Source organism: Rhineura floridana, chromosome 14 (assembly GCF_030035675.1).
Source record: "Rhineura floridana isolate rRhiFlo1 chromosome 14, rRhiFlo1.hap2, whole genome shotgun sequence".
Taxonomy (NCBI): Eukaryota; Metazoa; Chordata; class Lepidosauria; order Squamata; family Rhineuridae; genus Rhineura; species Rhineura floridana.
This window is the reverse complement of record NC_084493.1, coordinates 12,367,725-12,389,521: the sequence shown is the minus strand read 5'-3', so window position 1 is coordinate 12,389,521 and position 21,797 is coordinate 12,367,725. Positions and strand designations below refer to the sequence as shown.

The 21,797-nt window shown below is 41.9% G+C and overlaps 1 protein-coding gene across 1 annotated transcript in view; it reads left to right on the top strand.

Annotated features, from left to right (window-relative positions):
- The first annotated feature begins 9,429 nt into the window (after positions 1 to 9,429).
- Positions 9,430 to 21,797, top strand: part of LOC133369969 (NAD(P) transhydrogenase, mitochondrial-like) — an 86,298-nt gene continuing 73,930 nt past the window's right edge. The window contains exons 1-2 of the mRNA XM_061595819.1: positions 9,430 to 9,561; positions 15,379 to 15,569. Of these exons, the coding sequence (XP_061451803.1) occupies positions 15,431 to 15,569 (139 nt within the window). The 5' untranslated portion in view covers positions 9,430 to 9,561; positions 15,379 to 15,430. The remainder of the gene's footprint in view (positions 9,562 to 15,378; positions 15,570 to 21,797) is intronic.

The window sequence follows — 21,797 nt, the reverse complement described above, 5'->3', positions numbered from 1 at the left end:
TGGTTTGACGTGCAAAGATCTGAGTAGTGGCCTCTGCCTCCCTCCTCACCTCCCTTACCAGCGGAGAGACCACCATTGCTATCTTATGGATAAACAGAATTATTCTACTACCTCTGTATGTGTGTGTTTATTTTTAATGTTGTTTTAGGCTACTTAGATTTGCAGCAGCCAAGTACAGCACCTTGTAGGCGTTTTTTTAAAAAAAGTAACTGAAATGTAATTGTAGCGACTACTTTTGAGAAAAAGTAAAGTAATCATTTACTTTCAGAGTAATTGTAATTGTAACAGTAATTACTACTTTTTTGGGCCATGAAATTGTAACTGTAATTTATTACTTTTTAAAAGTAATCTTCCAAGCTCTGCTAGGGACATTGCTGGGTAAATGATTTGCAATGCCGCATTTAGGAAGCTCCTATAATCACAGAAGACAATTATCTGTGATTAGAGCTACCATGGCCTTTTCTTCCTCCCCCTGATATTGTGGATTTAACAGCCACCTGGTTATACAGCGATTTAACAGGTAAAGCTCCTCATGGCAGAGATTCAATTTCTATGTATAAAAATGGTGACAGCTATAAGTGTAATGAGTTAGGGAGATACTAAGAGGAAAAAGCTGGAAGATTAGGTGCCTGCATGATGAGGCAAACGTATTCTGTTGCATAGTTGCAACTGCATAGATTTCATTAAATTTATTTACAGACATGCTCTGACTATTGTGGTTGGTGAATGTATACATGAGTATTTGATGTGTGTGCGTTGTTGCGTGAAACAGCATACATTACGTTGGAGTTAAGTTGCTCAAGAAACTTCTCAGATGCATTAGATCAGGTTAAGAGTCTTTTATTAAGACATTATGGCTTAAGGCTTTAAGATCCCCCCCTCTAGGAGAGAAGTTCTCAGTTCAAAGACATTACACAGAAGACTCAGCTCAACACAGATAACTGCTAGAACATGACAACGGCCTTGGCTATCCATTCCCAGACTGGGCAAAGACATAACTTCTCTTAGCTACAAATTTCCACACTTTCAGACTTGATGGAAAAACACTCAGTGACAGTGTGGTTCAAAGGTCAACAGAGTATACCATGTCAGACATCGGATGTAGGTGTTGGTCACATCCACTTCATACATTTAAAGCACATGGCTTCCTTCAAAAAATCCTGGGAACTCTAGTTTACTCTCTCACAGAGCTACTGTTCCCAGCACCCTTAACAAGCTACAGTTACCAAGATTCTGTGACAAGGTTCAGCCATACAATGTGAAAAACCCCTCACATTGTACTCAAATGGTACCAAAATGAATCTTACAAACTTTTGATTATCAAATTCTGTTCATCTAGAAAGAATTGTATATATTGTATATACATTTGTATATATTGTTATATTCCTACTTTAGTCATGTATATACTCAACATTTTCTACAAATAAAGTATTTTAAATATATAAGCAACCTCTGGGTGCATCATTTGGGGGCACTTCTTAGTTTAGTAGTACTCTGTGTCCTAAAGACTTCTGGAGTTCCTTAGAAACTTACCAAAGGTTTCTTAGTAAGGAGATGATGAGTAACAATGAACAAGCTTGCTTACAGCTACTGATCTTCAGTAGTGTAGTGCCAAATTCAGAAGTGCAGGGTCCCTTCATGTTAGTCATGCCACAACCTCTCCCCCACTTTCCCTCATCTCCCTCGGTCTCCTTGTTGTCTCGCGAGTCTACACTCCACTACAACAGATCCATAGGAGCCAATCAGCATGAAAGGGGACCTGTGAGGTAACTACTGAGAAGTGTCTTCTCAGCGGCTGACACCTCCATTCACTCTGATTGGCTCCAATCAGCACAAAAGGACAAGGACTTAGGGGCTAACATGCTCCCATTTCATGGTGATCTGCTCATACATAGGGACCTGGCCGGGGTCCTCCTTCCAAAAAAGTAAAGGGTCTATGACCCTCCGTGACCCCGGATGACTACACCCCTGAGTGATCTTCCCCTGAATGTGCAGCCACAGGAGAGTGTTGGATGTCTTCTCAGGATGCAGGAATCTGCTTTATTCCAAGTCAGACCAATGGTCCATCTATATTAGTATTGTCTACACTGATTGGCAGTAGCTCTCCAAGGTTTCAGACAGGAGTCTTTGTCAGCCCTACCTAGCGATATTGGGATCAAACCCTAGTACTTAACCACTGAGATATGGCCCTTCCTCTGAGCATATTCTAGCCTACGCTCTTAGTTTATGCTGGGCTATGATACGGTCCAATAAGACAGGCCAGTTGGAGCCCAACAACATCTAGCAAACCACAGGTAAGGATGTAAGAAGGTATTGTTTTCCATTCCATTCTGTATATGTTGCATGCAGCACTGTTTCCATTCTGCTCCAGTTCATCTTCTGCCAAAAACTACATTATTCATTTTGATGTCCCCTGGGGCAAACCTCTATGTAATTAATTACATAAATTATGTAATTTACATTGTTGTCATTTTTTAAAAAAACTTTTCAAAAACAGCTGTGAAAAATCACTACATATGAATCCAATCCGCTGTGACAGATAATAAGCACACACACACAGTCTGACACCATGTTATGATGTCAGGAAGTGAGAACCAGACTAACCTCAGTGAATGATAGCCAGGACTTGGGTGAACATATGAAAAAGAGGGCCGAGCTCCTGCACCTTTGTCATGTAGAAGAAGGAATTCCAGAAGCTGTAGAGTGTATGGCCACCCTCACCAGGACTTTATTCCAATTGTACTACCCAAAGGGGCTGGCCTGACTGTCTCCCAAACTTGGTATAGCCACTGTCAAGCCTCTGTCGTAAGTGGGAACCTCATGTGACAAGCCTTTTTTTAAATATTCCAATTTTGTGATTTTTTTTTGAAGTTTACTAGTTAGCACTTAAAACAACACAATTGGCATTTTCACAAGATTATGTTTGTGTACGCATTTTTAACAAATATCCAGGTGTTACAGCTTCCTGGCAGCTTTCCCCCCGCCCCAAACTCCTTATGGGGATTTGTTTAGTCCTTTCCAAAATTTCTAAGATTAACAGGCAGCTAATAATCCCTCCATAGTTTGTCAGTCTGTACTGACCAGTGCTAGGCCCCTCTCTAAATTCAAGCTGAAAGTAAATGCTATTTATCTGCCAACTAAGGAGTCAAAATTACTGAAGCATTCATGTTCTTATCCCATGCAGATTATATTCAAAGATCCTCCTGGAACTTTGAAGTCTGGTTAAGGTTTATGCTCTAGCGCTTCTGTTTTCCATATTTGAAGACACAAATAATCTTGCCAGATAAATCATCCTTGTAAGAGAACAATTCAAACTCCCTGTGCTTACCTTGAAAGCCCTATATGGCTTGGGACTGGGGTACTTAAAGGATTGCTCCCATCCTTATCAGCCTGCATGTTAAGATCTTTGGAGACCCTCCACTAGGTGCTACTGCTGTATGAGATAAAATATGTGGCGACAGAGGACAGGGCCTTCTCAGTGGTGGTGACTCATTTGTGGAACACTCTCTCCAGAGTGCTTTATCTGGCACCTGCATTGTATTCTTTTCAGCACCAGGCAAGCCCCTTTTATTTTATCAGGACTTTTAATAGTCTTGTTCCATCTGAAATTGGATTTATGCTTCTTTTATATGCTGTTTCTGTTTATCGGATAGTTTTACTTATGTTTCTTCCCTCCCATTTTCCCAATAAATAAATAAATAACAGAAATCCCCTATACTTCAGTTAGAGGGGCAACTGGATTTGGTGGAAGTTACAGTACATCAGCAGAACACAAGATATGCTGCCACCATGACAGTCATGTCAGCAGAATACTCATCTGGCAATGATTTCAAAGTGCATATGACAATTAAAGACTATTTGGCATGCTCTTGTGTTTTTGAAAATGTGGTTTGCAGTAATACCTCCCCCCCCCCAGGCTTTCCTACTACTTGTAGCAGTAAAATGCTAGAGAAAAAGAGTGCAGAATATTTGTCCCATTGCCCCAGAGTGGTTGCTTATTTCAGAATTCTAAACAATGTCATGTGTGAATGAAGTTCAAAGTCCTTTTCACACTACGATTTTTTTTGGTGCATGCAAACAGCCCTGATCATCTTCAACCACGTGCTCCCAGAGGAAAAGTTAATGTATAAACAAAGCAACCACGGATGTAATCTGCAGAATTTCCTATGGTCCTGGTGGCCCCTTTTCCCAGCTTCCATGATTGCATGAACTGTTGCAGAGTATACTAGTAATTGCTTAGGCTCACCCATGATGTTTCTCCTTCTGATTTCATGACTGAGGTTGGTCAAACGCTTCCATGTGTGTGTGTGTGTGTGTGTGTGTGTGTGTATACCATCTGTGTGTTTCGGGTAACATTGTGAGTAATTTACAGTTTATTTAACAAGGTAAGGGAGGCATAGGAACTGCCTCATACCAAATCAGACCATTGGCTCATCTAGTTTTTATTGTCTGCAGTGACTTGGCAGCAACACTCTCTAGGGTTTCAGACCAGGATCTCTCTGAACTCTACCTGGAAATGCCGGGGGTTGGAGCTCAGGCCTTCTGCAAGCAAAGCAGATGTTCTACCACTGAGCTACAGCCCTTCTACTGGATTTCAGTATGGTTCTTCATATTCAAAAGCAAGTAACATTTGTGTTACTTTATGGACGAGATGGTGGGAAAGTGTTCAGCCGGGAACTGGGTGAGATTCATAAACAGCTCCTCCGTCAGCTCATCAAGGCGAGTTTAAAGGATTCAAGAGGCCAGGTCAAAACCTGTGGAGAACATTCTATGCAGGCTGGCAGCACAGCATGTTACTGCTTATTATGCAATTAAATTTCACAATGCAAGCAAAGCCAACCAATAATTGCATTGCTGAACATCCCAAAGACAAAATAACTACAACTTCAAGAACAGCACTGCAAATGTCATTTGTGCTTTAGCCTCTTGCCTGTGGCAGTTTGAATATACCTCTCTGAACAGCGACTGTAAATGTTTTATCATATTCAGATTAGGGGTGGGTGAGAAATTCGATTCAGTTCACATTTCATAACATAAGAACATAAGAAGAGCCTGCTGGATCAGGCCATTGGCCCATCTAGTCCAGCATCCTGTTCTCACAGTGGCCAACCAGGTGCCTGGGAGAAGCCCGCAAGCAGGACCCGAGTGCAAGAACACTCTCATAAGAACATAAGAACGTAAGAACATAAGAAGAGCCTGCTGGATCAGGCCAGTGGCCTATCTAGTCCAGCATCCTGTTCTCACAGTGGCCAACCAGGTGCCTGGGGGAAGCCCGCAAGCAGGACCCGAGTGCAAGAACACTCTCCCCTCCTGAGGCTTCCGGCAACTGGTTTTCAGAAGCATGCTGCCTCTGACTAGGGTGGCAGAGCACAGCCATCATGGCTACTAGCCATTGATACACTCTTCCCTCCTGAGGCTTCCGGCAACTGGTTTTCAGAAACATACTGCCTCTGACTAGGGTGGCAGAGCACAGCCATCATGGCTAGTAGCCATTGAAAGCCCTGTCCTCCATGAATTTGTCTAATCTTCTTTTAAAGCCGTCCAAGCTGGTGGCCATTACTGCATCTTGTGGGAGCAAATTCCATAGTTCAACTATGCGTTGAGTAAAGAAGTACTTCCTTTTGTCTGTCCTGAATCTTCCAACATTCAGCTTCTTTGAATGTCCACGAGTTCTGGTATTATGAGGGAGGGAGAAGAACTTTTCTCTATCCACTTTCTCAATGCCATGCATAATTTTATACACTTCTATCATGTCTCCTCTGACCTGCCTTTTCTCTAAACTAAAAAGCCCCAAATGCTGCAACCTTTCCTCATAAGGGAGTCGCACCATCCCCTTGATAATTCTTGATCATTTCAAGCTGAACCTATCAAGCTCATACTTTCCGAAACACAGCCATCGTTTGAAATTCACACTTATTTGAAATTTTCAATGCACTTCACCAACCAGCATTAACAAAAATGCATATATTAGGGGAAAGTAGCAAAAAAATGAATATATGAGTGAAAATAACATAAAAATACATTATTTGACAAGACTTTGCTTGCAAAATGGTGTACATTTTTGACTGCCTATAAAATGTGTTTTTTTGCACTAAAACGCTAGAGATTTTTTAAAAACAAACACCCAAATTGCTGCAGAAACATGGCAAACTTAATTTAAGATTGGAAAAATGAGAAACTGAGAGAACCGAAATTGACAGATCTTTGCATCCCTAATACCCTTAACTGTGTGCCCCACAACTGTTTTCCAGTTAAGTTTAAGTCCTGACAATTACCCTGTTGTGATCTCAATCATTTCTTTATATATTTTAGATATGAGGCCATTACTATCTGACAACTGTGTCAAAAATAGACTTTCAAAACTAGAGGAGGCTTGCATTTGAACATTCTAATCCAATGTTGGAGCCGATGTATCCACAACAGAGATGGAATGATCTGTCAATTTCAGTTCTCTCAGTTTCTCATTTTTCTAAACTTAAAGTCAGCTTTCCATAATCCTGCAGCAATTTGCAATTATTTTTAGAAAACAAATCCTCATGAAAATTCTTTATCATGGATTTATCCTAATAAATACATTTTGTATGCAATTTTTACTAATGTACATATTTTTGCAAGCACGTTATCCCAATACAATTCATTTGTGTATGTTATTTTCATTAATATATTTGTTTTTCTACACACTTTCCCCTAATAAATGCATTTTTGTAAACATTGCTTGGTTGCACTGCAAAATTCAGATAAGTGAGAGTTTCAAAGGATGGCTTCGTTTCAGTCGTCATGTTTCAGACAGTGTGAATTTGATAAATTCAGCTTTCAATGCAAACTGAATTGAATTTCTCCACCATCCCTAATCTACAGCCATCCCATATCCAGGTCCCCAGTATCCACTATGAACTGCCCCTGAGGGACTGGGTTGCTATTCTGATAAAAATTGCATAATTGAAAATAGCCTGTCTCCTCCCAGGGTAACACACATTTTTCCAAGGACACCTTGACAGTTGCAGGATGGTATACAAGAGGGATCAGAGGACAGTAGAGATGGGTGAGAAAATGGAAGATTCTTTGTTTTATTACTCTGTTAGCTTTTTATTATGTTACTTGTAATGCTAGCTAGCTCTTATTTCATTGTTTAGTTTTGTAAAATGTGTTGTTTTTGTATTATTTTATATGAGACATTGGAGAATGTTGTAGATATTGTTATAATTGCTCTGTTTTGTTTCATTTATTATGTTATTATGTTATGAGATTTATTGTTTACTTATGTTTACTTAAAATAATAATAATAAATAAATAAAATGTGGTATTGTTTTTCCTTTTTAACTGTATCAAAGCTGAATTGTATATTTTATATTGTAATTGATTTTTTATGTTGTAAACAGCCCAGAGAGCTTCGGCTATGGGGCGGTATAGAAATTTAATTAATAAATAAATAAAATTGATTCAGTTGACATTTAACGCTAAATCTATCAACATCACACTTTCCTAAACAATATGAGAACTGAAACACAGCAATCCTTTAAAATTTGCACTTATTTGAATTTCGCGATAGAGTTCTCTAAAACCAAAATGTTTACAAAAATGCATATAATAGGGGAAAGTGTACAGAAAAATAAACAGGTTTTGGAAATAACATACAAAAATGTGTTATACTGCGAGAAATAGCTTGCAAAATGTGTACGTTAGTAAAACCTGCCTACAGACGTGTTTACTGGGAGAAATTTGCACTAAAATGCTGAAGAATTTTTATGGGGATTTTTTAGAAATGCAAATTATTACAGAAATGTGGAGAACTGAATTTAAGATTGAAAAAATGAGAAATTGAGAGAACCAAAATTGGCACATGTTTCAATCTGTAGAGGACAGCCTGCATATCTGAAACACGCAGTTATTAAAGGAGTCTGAAGATATAGGCACATAGAAGGGCTGTATCCATAAAGGGAGTTTGCCTCCAAATTTATATGTTACTTTAGCTATAATGAAATAAAACTGGTGTAGCTGAAAAGCCTCACAGCAAAGAGCAATATACAGAAGTCTCCCTCCCCCTCCTTCTGGCTGCTTATATAAGATTTTTATGGCCAATCATTACAGGAAATACTTGATCTGAAGATTAATCACCACAAGAAAAAGTTTTATTAAGTGTGTCACAGATGTTCTTTTAATACACAAACAGTGTTGGCTTCATCCATCTATAATTTCAGAAGTTGACAGAAAGTTAATTAAATCGTAAAATTCCATGCTTAAACCACATAAACATAAAATAATATTTCTACCACAAGATTGTACAGTATTGTATTTAGTAAGTGGTTGCAGTAAATGGATTATTCATTTGTCCTTGGCAAAGCCTGCAAGCAAGCCTTCTGGCTGAATGTTATAAGAGATAATACAGATCTGGTGTTTGTCTTTGCCAGGTCTCAGCCGGGGGAGTCCTCATCAGAGGAGCACCAGAGGCTCTGGCCTTAGACCCACCCCTGGGTCAGGCTCCATCTGGGAGTGAGGAGCCAGGGTCCTTGGAGTCTGAGGAAGGGACACCCAGTGAGAGTCTGGCCTGTGACATCAAGGCTGAATGGGTCCCAAGTCCAAGAGAGAGGTGTTGCCTCAAACACCAGTGGGAGACCACCTGGCCCATCTGGAGCCATACCTTGACTACTCCTTGGGAGTCAAGGTCTGGCTGACTCCTGAAGGTAGTTGATAGGCATCAGCTGAAGACTGGGATCGGGGATGTGGTTCTAGCAGTTCCCACTGAAAACCCCCAGTGCTAGGCTGGCAGAGCTGCTGCAATAGCATCTACGTATCAGCATTGTACTGGGCCTGTTAGCTGATATTTTGCCTGACCTCGTGCCTGCCGTTGGACTTGCCCTGCTTTGACCCTAGACCTGGACCCTGACCTTGGACTGCTCTGTCATTGCCTTTTGCCTGGCCTTTCGTTGTGGACTCTGTTTGCTTGGACCCTGACTTTGGACTGGCCCTGGATACTGCTGTGGTTGTTGCCCATGTGGGTGGTTTTACTGACAAGTCTCTTGCTTCCTGAGGAATCTAATGAGAACGGGACGATGTTTTACTTGTAAGTTCCCTACTAGACTGGCAATAGGAACATAGTATAAGGCAGCTTTCTATGTTCCAGAGTGAGACCACTGGTCCATTTACCTTGGTATTTTCTACACTAGCCAGCGGTGACTCTCAACGGTTTCAGACAAGGTTCTTTCCCAGCTCTGCATGCAAACTATTCATGTGCTCTACCCTTCCCCAAATGGTATACAGCCATTTTGCCCAGGTTACACTCCCGGGTCATGACAAGGAGACTCAGAAATGTGAGTCCTGTGGGCAGATTTCCAGCAGGCCCTGGTGTGTGTGTTGCTGCAAAAGTCTCCATGCCGTCAGTGCCAGGTGGAATGTGCCTTTGGGATCACATGGAGCCTATTTATAGACCACACAAACGCCGTCCTTCCCCCAGCAAGCAAACTGCAAATGTGAAGGTCACTAAACAGGCAGTCCCCCGGGGTTGCCCTTGTGTGTTTCATGGGGGAGAGATACAGAGCAAGCTCCTAAGGACACCAATCTCAGGTTAGTCTCTCACTAGTTTTTCTTCAGTGTGTGTCAGACACTTCAGTTATCCCACTAACAACCCTGATGCTTCTTGACTTAACTGCACAGTGGAATTTCCCCCTTGGGCTCTTTTCCTCTTAGAGTCCACTGCCCTTGTGGTCAGGCTGGCAGGCAACTGCGGAGAACGAAGAGGGAGGCCAGAGTAATGTCTCATTCAAAGTACACAGCACAACATCTCTTCCCCACATTGGAGAAAAGCCAAGGCAACTTTGAAATGAACCTCTTAACTAGGGGAAACGGCGACAGATAAAAGCTTCCTGCCCTTAAGGGAACTGTATCATGAAAGACCAGGGCTTTATTTGAATTTGGAATTGCCAGGAGAAGGCTCAACCCTGAAATATTTGCAGTGAGGTGTCACATAGAAGGACAATCTCCTAGTTGTGCCTAGGGGCACAACATTCCGCATCTTGGGAATTTTATCTTTCTTTTTTTCCTTATAAAATCAAGTTTCTAGCCCTTATTGCTGGGACATTAACTTGAAAGGATGTGGGCAATGTTTGCTGAGGTTTCAAAAACCAGATGGGGCTAAGTAAGATTTCCAGTGGAGTGTGTGTGTGTGTTTTAGAGAAAGAGAGAAAGCGAAGGGGGGGGCAGAGAGAATTCAGTTTTGACTCTAGTTCTTTGGTTGTTCCCATAATTAGCAGAAACACACTAATGCTATAATCCTATACTTCTTACCTGGGAGCAAGCCCTGTTGAATTCACTTACTTTTGAGTAAACAGGCATACGATTGTAACTCAATAAAAACTAGGCAACACTGTGTCAATTTATTTAATCTGTGCAGCGTTTACAGGCTACAGAATTCAACATTTCCTGGAGCAGAATTCCAGACACCTTGGCAACATTATATTATACTTCATGGGGACTTATGTGAGTCCTCCTCCCTCTGTATGTGAGGGCTGTGCATGGTCTGATTGTCACATAAGATTTGCTTATAAGCTACCTGGAAATTTTTCATGACTTGACAAACTAAACAATATGTTATCTCTGTAGCTGTGTCTTTAAGTTCAGTTTTTTTAAAAAATACAAATTGCCAGCCTTGGGGACAGGATACAGATTTGAACCCTAGCAGTGGGTAAGGGTTTTTTTAATCCTTTGTCTCCACTATCACACTAATCTGGTTATCACCCCCTCCCCAGTGCTGAGTGGGAAAGACTCCCACAGAAGTGAATGGGAGTTTTTTCCTTATGTGAATTGTTGGTGCAGAGGGCCATCCAAATTGGGACCATAGCGTGAGTAAAGGATGAGATTATTATTAAATTTAATACCTGCCCTGCACCAGAAAGTCCCAGGGCCCGTCACAAAAATGTAAAATACAGTACTAAAATTAGTGTAAAACAAGTTACATTCACAAGGACAGAGGGTCCTAAAATATATATCTCTGGTGTCTAAGGCCAGAGGTGCATCCTCAATATGCAATGAAAGCTGTACAATGAAGGTGCCAGACACATCTCTGTGGGGAGGGAGTTCCATAGCTTAGGGGCTGCCACAGAGAGTGCCCTCTCCTGGGCCGCTATCTCCCAAACGTCTGAGGGAGGTGGAACTACCAAGAGGGCCCCCTTTGCTGATCTCAACACCCAAGAGAGCCTGTTGGGACGTGGTGATCTTTCAAATATTTGGGGCCTAAGTTGTTTAAGACTTTAAACCCTGGTATGTGCACCTTGAAGTGGGCCCGGAAACCAACTGGCAACCAATGTGGCTGTTCTAAAATGGGTTATATGTGATCTAAATGGAACCCCAGCCAGTAATCTGGTGTGCAATCAAAGAGTGCATTGCAATAACCCAATCTGGAAGTTACCAGAGCATGGAGTACTGTGGCCAAGTCATCTCTGTCCAAAAGGGGCAGAAGCTGGCAAACCATTTGGAGCTTGAAAATGGCACTCCTAGCCACTGAGGCCACTTGAGCCTCCAGTGACAAGACTGAATCCAGGAGTTCTGGCAAGTTAAAGCCCCCTTGCTCCCATGTTGGGGTCCTGATCCGGATTGACTCACACACACACTAAAGGTAAAGGTGTCCCCGCACTTATAGTGCGAGTCGTTTCCGACTCTCAGGGTGACGTCTTGCGATGTTTACTAGGCAGTCCGTATATATCGGGAAGGATTGCCAGTTCCTTCCCGGGCCTTTCTTTACCCCCCAGCATATGCTGGGTACTCATTTTACCGACCACGGATGGATGGAAGGCTGAGTGGACCTTGACCCCTTTTACCAGCTTTGGCTGCGTTACCACCACTTACCACTCTGCAACATGGAGGATCTAGCAGTGTGTAAAAACAACAACAACTCTGCATTTAAGGACTCAGGTACAGAGAAAATGTATCATCTAAACCAGGCTCTCACAAAAGGCATTCCTTAGAAGCAGTTTCCATTTTTAATCTATCTGAGGTAGGGCTAGCCTTCTGGTAGACAGAGGCCACATCTGGCAAACATAGGTCACATCAGATCCTATTTTATGTGCCCTCTGCTGCCAGACCAACCATAAAGGTTTTACCTGCAATTTTCTCTTGTATGGAGAGAAGATGTTTTCAGAAGTGTAAAGTTGTTCCTCATTTTAATATTAATGACATTTTATCCAATTTATTTATTTAAAGTATTTTAGACCACCTTTTAGGGCCAAGCCCTCACAAGGTGGGTTCCATCATATGGATATAAATCTCAATTTTTTAAAAAAATCACCACAAAACCTCCTGAGCAGTGAAGTATTCTTTGCCTCTACACTTGTGCTGCTCACCAGTTGGACTCCCCTAGGCAGGAAGTTGCTATAAAGGACTTCCTGTTTGGGCTGGGACTTTGCCTAAGCAACAATTGTCTTCTTGGCTCTGAGATGTTGTAGTGGTAAATTTTGAAATGGAGGAGTTCTTCATGCCAAATATTCCCCATGGCCATGCCCCCAAGGAGAGTCCAAAAAGGCAGGCAGCTATGTTGATCTATTATTATGCATAGATGCACACCAAAGAACAGCAGTTCATATCATAATATCCAATTTATTAGAATCTGCATAACTACAATCCAGTGCAAAGTTCCCTGGAAGTGGAGTTTAATGGTGGAAATGAACTCCAACCACCACATAGGTTCAACTGGTAAAACACACTAAGCTTGAATAAAAGTTCTACTGCCTTGTGAAATGCTACACTTATAGCTTTTAATTAGGACAAACTGTCTTGCAAAGCTTTACCATTCAAATGGCTAGTGTGAATTAGGAACGCCATCAAGGAAAAGGAAAGCAGTATCCAGCCAGTATCCAGTATTTTCCTCATTCTCTTACTTCTTCTATGCTGATCTGAGACTGTCACAAACGCTAGGAAAACTTCAAAGTAATCACCTCCTTCATTTGATAGAACAAGCAGAATCTGTCTAGCCTGGTGTTCTGGCAGTTGATATCATCACTGCTGTTCTGAAAAAAGTCCCAAAGCTGTGCTCCCCCTCTATTACACTTCTGGATGCATTTCAGACGGGTCCTTTGACTTTGACTCCTTAGCACAACTGTTGGCTTTTTGCTCCCTCTTACAGCTTCCTATGGGTCATGTCTGACACAAGCACATGAATTAACAACCTTTTGCACAGAAACTGTCATGAGGAAATATTTTTTGTGTGTCTTATAGAAATTAGCCCTCTGTGATGGGTAACTCCAACACTCAACACCAACCCTCCCTCTTCTCCAGACTGTGAGCCAGGACAGGATGAGCATTTTGCCACACAAACTGAATGGGCCCTGTGGAACCTCAAATAATTAAATTCATGGGTCTCATGTCTAAATTAATTAGAATCTAAGATGAGGGACAGGAGGAAGGGAATTTCAGGCAAGGCACTGCAACAATTTATTTTCATTTTGACCTGAAGTAAAGCAAGCTCCTTTAAAATTTATGGAGGCTAACATGATCTTCAGTTTGTCACATCTGGCTTCTTGCCCAGCTTAACTGTTCTTCACCAAAGTTTGATGACACCTACAAATTACATTTGTCTGTTGTAACGACATACACCTGGCATGTGTCTTCCCTCCTGACAGATCTTAAATTCAGTGAGAAACAAAATTGAGATCCTTACTTAGCAACAGCTGAAAATGGCCTCCAAAGAAATGTCAATGACCACAGGATGAACATGTGTTAATGTACCACATGGTGTGGTTCATGTGCTTCTGTGACATCAATGCAATGTCATGTAGAATGAAGTCATTTTTAAAACTGGTAAGCTTTTGCCAGCTATATTTACGTTTCTATCAGGAATAATTTCTTTTCATGGGAACTCAGAGGTGATGGTGGTGGTTCCTCTCACTCATGTATCAGCTTGAAAATCCAGGCATTGTCCAAAGCATGGGAGGAGAGCAGAAAATTTAAACCACAAAACTCTTGTTTGGTATGAATAGATAATTCCTTTTGCGTACTATGGTTCTGTGCTGTAAGAGTTTCCACATTTGGATAGTTTGAAGAAAATTAAATAACTATGCTGACCTTTAAAGCGTAAATCAAGGCCCATTTAACTGCAAGCCATGGGCCCAATTTGTTTGTAACTAGGAATATATCTCAATTCAGGCTGCTTCTATGACCTGGCAGAGCCTATGAAATTCACCAGCTTCCAGTTTCATGTTAATTTCCCTTTTCAGGCAAATGCTGTCGGAAATTCCTGGGTATCTTTCCCCAGCCATTAGAAAGTGGGCCTAGGTGATCCTACAAACAGCAGAGATCATGGAGAACATATGAACAGCCTGCTGAAGCTGGCCAATGGCCCATCTAGTCAACACAGGAACACAGGAAGCTGCCTTATACTAAGTCAGACCATCTAGCTCAGTATTGTCTACACTGAATGGCAGCAGCTCTCTAGGGTTTCAGGCAGGAGTCTCTCCTAGCCTTACCTGGAAATGTTGGGGATTGAACCTGGGACCTTCTGCATGCAAGGCAGATGCCCTACCACTTAGCTACAGCCCTTCCTCGTGTCCTGCATCCTCTTCTCACAGTGGCTGACCCGATGCCTATAGGAAGCCCGTAAGTAGGACCAGAGTGCAAGAGCACTCTCCCTTCCTGCGGTTTCCAGTAACTGTATTCAGAAGCATGCTGCCTCTGACCATGGAGGCAAGTTCATTACATGTCAAGCTGTCTGTGATCTTCTGCTTCCAGAATTAAACTTCTGTACCCTGGTTCAGCATCTGACAATTTCACAGATACATATATTTGCCAAATGACTCTTTTTTTTTATAATAATTTTTTTTATTATTCAAATTTTTTAAAAACAAATACAAATACAACAAAAACAATACAACAGAAAAAAAATAAAATAAAAAGAAAAACTTGACTTCCGATTTGTTACAGATCAGCTATAAGTATATAATATATATCAAACCTGTCTCCTAGAACATACAAAATTCACTTTTTTCCACAGTCTATCTTAATTAATCGTCAAATCCCATTATCATCATTTCATTTTTTTCTTTCAACAAAAAGTCCAAAAGAGGCTTCCATTCCTTAAGAAATGTATCTGTCGTTTTTTCTCTAATAAGACATGTCAATTTGTCCATCTCAACTAAGTCCATTAATTTCAATAGCCATTCTTCCATTGTTGGTATCGATTCCATTTTCCACTTTTGTGCGTATAGTAATCTTGCTGCCGTGATCATATATAATATTATTCTTCCATATTTCTTTTCCTTTTGTTTATCCATAAAACCCAATAAAAAAAATTCTGGTTTTGCCAAATGACTCTCAAGCATTTGTGAGTTTGTGGTTCTGCTTCCCTGAGGCACAGTGGGAACTTAATGCAGGCTAATAAAACTCTTTTACCTCCAGGGCAACTGGACCAACGTCAAGGGCAGAGGGCTTTGTTTCTGGAACTTTGGAGATGGCAGGCTTGGTGCGATGTGCTAGCAACTGTTCATTGCCCTTCCTTCTGACTGTAAATGCTAGGACGTTCCAGCCATCAGCCGGACAACGCTCTTTTAAAACTTTCCCTACTTTATGGAGTGACCAGGCAGCAAAAGGTACAGTGTGTTCCTGAGTGACCAAAAACACTTTTCTCATACTGATAATAAGAAAATGAAAGGTTCGGTTTCTTCTTCCCCTTTTCCCTTCAGTGGCATCTTTCAAGAAAAATAGTGCTTTATCTCCAACAACGGATAGCATCATGTAGGTCATCAACAGTGGCCATGCAAAGCATTTGAAAACTTCTCCCCTTGAGGGCCTAATGAAATGTTTGACATTCATCAGTGTGTTTTTTATAATTTGCCTGATATAACTCTTTTTAAACAACAATTCTGTGTTGTTACAACGTATACAATAAAGCTCCCCATTTTTGTAGAATGCTCTCCTCAGGGAGGCACGCCTGGTAAGATCACCATCTGTTTTCAGAGACCAGGCAAAAACATTGTTATTCACCTAGGCCTTTGGACCTTAATTTTCTGCTCATCTTTTAGTGGGGTAGGGTTGAATTGGATCTGCTTTTTATATGTATGCTACTGGTGAGTGTTTTAGGAAGTTTTTATTCTTTTTTTTATACTTGTTTTTTAATGTTTGCAGAGGGTGCTGAAAATTGTTGGGAGACCCCAATTCCCCTTGCAGAAAACAATTCCTAGAGCTACCTGGGTGGGAAGAATAGATTGCTAAACTACTCTGGGAATTGTAGAATCATAGAATCATAGAATAGTAGAGTCGGAAGGGGCCTATAAGGCCATCAAGTCCAACCCCCTGCGTAATGCAGGAATCCAAATCCAAGCATTCCCGACAGATGGCTGTCCAGATGGCTGTCCAGATGCCTCTTGAATGTCTCCAGTGTCGGAGAGCCCACTACTGTATGGCTCTAACGGTTAGGCAGTTAAGAACATAAGAACATAAGAAGAGCCTGCTGGATCAGGCCAGTGGCCCATCTAGTCCAGCATCCTGTTCTCACAGTGGCCAACCAGGTGCCTGTGGGAAGCTCACAAGCAGTTTTTCTTGATATCCAGTTGAAATCTGGCTTCCAGCAACTTGAGCCCATTATTCCGTGTCCTGCACTCTGGGACTATCAAGAAGAGATCCCGGCCCTCCTCTATGTGGCAACCTTTCTTGTACTTGAAGAGTGCTATCATAGCTTGGTGAGAAGACCAAAGGTCTCCTAACAACTCTCAGAATCTTGCCTTTTGCCACCCTAGCTCAGTGCAGACAGTACATAAAAAAACAACCCTGAACTCAGCTTGGCACCCCCTCAGCTTGGGACCCGGGCTGCCACCCAGCATTCCCACCCCTAAAGTTGGCCCTGCTGCCGTGAAGTCCTCACCTCTCCTGGTAGCTTCTAGACCTGTGGTTTCCAAACTCCCCCCCCGACTACTTGAAAGCTGCTGAGGATCTTGGCAGGCCACTTAAAAGAAGCAATAACAATACAATTAAAAATCATTTTGAATATTGAAATCCAGACATGCTGTGGCCCACCTGAATGAAGCTCACAGACCACAGTTTGGGAACCCCTATTCTAGGCCATATTAGGATATTGTTAACTGAAGCTTAGGGGATTTTCTACCTGTAAAACATGTGTCCAAAATCTGCCTATTATCCAAAGCCCTTTAAATGTGTCTTCATTAAATTACCCTTTGCACCATTTTCTCACTGACAAGGCAAAACCTGTACCAACGGAATATATATTTTAAAAGATACACTGCATATTTATTGATAAATAAATAAATAATAGATACACTACAAAAGAGGACATAATCACTTTTATCATTATAAAACTGAATCAGCAAGGAAAGAAGCCAGCGGATGATGCCTCTGTCAGCAGCCTCTGAACATTGCACATGTCATCAGCCCTGGATCTGATTCAGATGTTATAGTCTGCAATGAAATATACAAGAGAGTCATTGCCAAAGTTTACATCAAATAAGATTTTGTAAGGTTTATGGAGAAGCCCTGCTGTGAGTGTTCTGCTGCCAACTGATACGCCAACCTCATGTGGAGGGTGTTTTCTATAGTTCTGCTTGTAGAAGGGAAGATGAACCCGAGAGGCCTCTTAGATCTGTTCAGTCTCAAGTATGGGGCAAGAAATACAGAAAAGAGGGCACATTTGTTTCTTATGGGCAAAGCTGTGTATGCTCTGAGCTTTTTGTTATTATTATTAATTTAAACCCTTAAATTCTACATACAGGCAATCCTAATTCAGTGTTAAAGCAGAGCTGAATTCTGTGACAGGTATGAAATTATGCAAATTGTGCATGATTTCTCTTTTGAATTTGCATTATTTATTATGCAGTTTTTACTTGTGGGCGTAATTTATTCTAGTTTTATCAGTCTTGGGGAGGAGGTTAAGTAGCTGTTTGGGGCACTGAAATCCCTCCTTCCAGCTACTTCTTGTTCAGCTGTGTCTTCTCAGGAGATTTCATCAGACCTTGCCTACATGCTATGAGGCATATCTTTGCCTCCATTAGGGCTAGAGGCTTGTTCTTTTTTTAAAAAAAAATGAATGTCTCTGGAAGCTGAGTTCTGTCTTCAGTACTGCATTTTTATTTATTTGTTTACTTTGTCTGTGGTCCTTTAGAACTGCAGCGTACACACACAGACCTTCTTAAGGCAGCTTCAACCATTACAAACTCTTGATATGGAGATTAATCTCCATGTTGGAAAAGGCATCATCCTCATTCATGTAATGTGTGAATAGTGGCCCAACACTCTTGCCTACCCCAAATGCAATATAAGGTTGCCAGCTTTTCTTTTTTAAACTGGCCTGCTCCTGTGACTTTAATGGAGGCCTTGTAAAGGGTGTTACTTGACAAGTCAGGAGGTTGAGCTTGGTTACATGGTAGATGGTGGCCCCTGGGTGGTCAGGGGTGAGCCCTGATGAACACAGAGGTATGCTTAATAGCAAAAAAAACCTCTTGAGCTAAGCAGAACAAATGGTCTGGCACTTGATTTTGAGATTTTATTCCTTCCCTTGGAGAACCTGAGGAAGAGGCTGAAAATCCTTAAACTTCAGGTCAAACTCAAGATGTTGAGATCTAGTACGTACCCAGTAGCATAGGTTCCTCAAACCAGAACATCATCAGAATGCTACTTGAAAGCTTGCTAAAATAAACATACATATCAAATCCAAAATAGTTCTGGTATCATCTTTTCTTGGGCCAGCTATCTATAATTAAGTCCCACTGTGTTCAGTCATCCTTACTCCCAAGGTAAGTGTGTAGAGGGCAGTAGTGTAGTGGCAAATTCAGAAATGTAGGGTCCCTTCATGATAGTCAGAGCCATCACCATCCCTTTTTTGCAGCTGGGTTGAAAATGAGATCCGTATTAATACCTTCTCCCGCAATGGGGGACATCCCTAGCAGACAATAAACTTCAAAGGGGAGAGTGTTAGCTACTGAGGAAGAGTCTTCTCAGTGGCTGACTCAGCTCCTTTCACTCTGATTGGCTCCAAACAGCAGCAAAGGACAAGGAATCATGTTAGAAGATTCTTCTTAGCGACTAACACACTCCCTTTCATGCTGATTGGCTCATAGGATGCTGGAGACATAGGGACCCTGCTCCCAAAAAAGTAAGGGGTCTAAGACCCCCTGAGACCCTGAACAACTACACCCCTGGTAGTTACAGCTTAAGTAGAACAGCACATTTTCATATTTCACAGAATTCTTCTAAAATCCCCCTGCCATATTTAAATAACTGCAAGTGTCTAGACCAGGGATGGGGGACATGCGGCCCTCCCACTCCCATCAGCCCCAGCCAGATGTTAGTCCACATCTGAAGGTTGCTTTCCAATGCTTGCAGGCTTCCCATAGGTTGGCTTCATGGTTTCCCTATTCCTGAATATGATTGCACCAAGTGTAACAAAGCATCCCTCAAATGTGAACCAACATCTGATGAGAAACGGAGGGCTACAGATTCTCCCCTTTAGAGGGAACAGGATGCTGAACTAGATGGGTCTTTGGTCTGATCCAGCAGGGCTCTTCTGTTTTTAATTCTGCACACTTCCCGGTAAGTGGGTATAGGGTTGCAGCCTAAGGCAGTTTCACCTGCTGGTAAAACTAATTTCGAACCTAAAGAATAGATCCCCTTGGCTTCTAAAATGTGTGGGACAGGTTATGGGGGAGTGAATGAAACAGACAAAGCAGGCATTTCAGGTATGTGTAATGGGAGGGGGGTGGCACAGGAGGTAGTCCTTGGTAGGACAATAGGGGTGTTGCCAGCAGGTCCTGATTTCCATCTGCGAAATGTTGGAAGGTATGTTTGAAAGAAGGTCTGTGCAACATGAAAGCTTGCAGCACCCTGGCCTTCCAACACAGTTGGAACATCAGTAGTATTTTCAATCTTATTTTGGATCCTGGGCACGTTGGCATTTCCTTTACTGCACGCAATTCAGAAAATGTTCAAGAGAGGTACCACCCACTAATGGCTTAAATAATGCCTTTCCTTTTCCTGAAGTTCTCCTTAGTCAAAATCTCATGGCATTTTGCACTGACACCATACAGGGAGGTCCAGATCTTTGGCCAGTTGATGCAGCTCAGCCTCACAGTTTACGCCTGCCCCACCCCTGACTGCCTTTGCTGTCTGTTTTTATTGTTACTTTTAAACAAATCATTATTATTATTATCTTTCACTCTGCTCAAACCTAGCAATTGCCCATCGGCCAATTTAGGTACTTCGTATAATATTGCAAGGAGCTTTTTTCAAGGGCCAGTGTTTGTTCTTCACCTGTAGCCTGCTACAGAGATTAATGCCTTTTTCTAAAAAAAAAAAAAAGCTGCTCTTCTCTGTTTCTTATTAGCAGCCAGTTTACATATCTTGTGTCAAGCGCTGGAAGCTATTACCTTTCAAGGTCAGGCCCAAGGGTGTGCCTACAGATTTTTCAAATTATATTTGTGGCTCAAAAGAAATCCGTTTGCTCTTAGGGAAAATAAAACAAAACAATGTGATCAATGTAGTGTTTTGGAGGTTCCTTTCTTCATTGTAGGGGGTCTACGGGGTCCAGTTTAGGCCTGTGTTGCATTTTCTTTTTTTCACACTGGACGGCCTGTGTGTGATGGATACATTAGGATGTTGGACTTAGATTGGGCAGAACCAAGTTCAGAATCCTGCTCAGCTATGAAGCTCATTAAGTTACAGCCTAACCTAGTTTACTGGGGCGTTGTAAGGAAATAATGAAGAGACCATCCATGAACTTCATCCCATTGCATACATGTACTGGAGCCTGACATTTCAATCATCACAATGTCCTGGAGTTGTTCTACGTTGGGGTCACTGTAGGTAATTGCAATACTGGGCAGCTTGCAGCTGCCTGCTGTACATCACAGTGCTGCTATCTCCCACTGGAAGAACACCAGTGAAGGAAACAGCCCAGAAGGCACTTTGTTGGGTCTCAAAAGTGGAGTTAGCCCTGCATGGAAGGGTTGAACTTGAACTGCAATGCAGAATGTGGTCTTGCTTTCAGACACTCAAACTAGATGCGCGTTGAGCATCTGCCTAAAACAGAGATGGGGAGCCTTTGGCCCTCCAGATGTTATTGATCTACAGATTTAGTTATCCCTGACCACTTCCTATGCCGGCTGAGAGGCTGATGTTGGAATCCAAAACTTCTGGAAGGCCAAGTTCTCCATCTCTGGCCTAGGGAGTTTAGTATCCTTAGGCCCGTGGACTGACCTCACCCACCCAGGCTGGCTACTGGATCTTCCTGGACAGGGTGGATTATAAGGGGGTTTCCTGTTCCTGCTCAAGCAACAAGGTCATCCTGAGCTCTGGCACACTCCTATATCCATTGATTTGTTTGTTGGCCCTGCTTGGTCCTCGATATTGCCTCCTGGTTTGTCATAAGAAGAATCCTGCTAGATCACACCAAAGGCCCATCTAGTCCAGCATCCTGTTCTCACAGTGGCTAATCAGATGTCCCAATAGGAAGCCCGTAAATAGGACATGAATACAATAGCACTCTCCTGGTTTTGATCTCCAGAAACTGGTATCCAAAGTCACACTGCCTCTAATACTGCTGTCTGATGCATAGACATCATGACTAGCAGCTGTTAATAGCCTTTTTCTCCATGAATTTGTCTAATTCCCTTTTAAAGCTATCCAAAGTATTTCTGCATCTTGTAAGTAAGGCCATTACTGCATCTTGCGGGAGCAAATTCCATAGTTTTAACTATTTTTTATTAATTAAATTTACATCCTGCCCTTTCCCTGAAAAGGAGCCCAGGGTGGCAGACAATAAGTGGCAAACCAATAAAAAACACCTTCAAAACAATTCCAATACAGATGCAGAC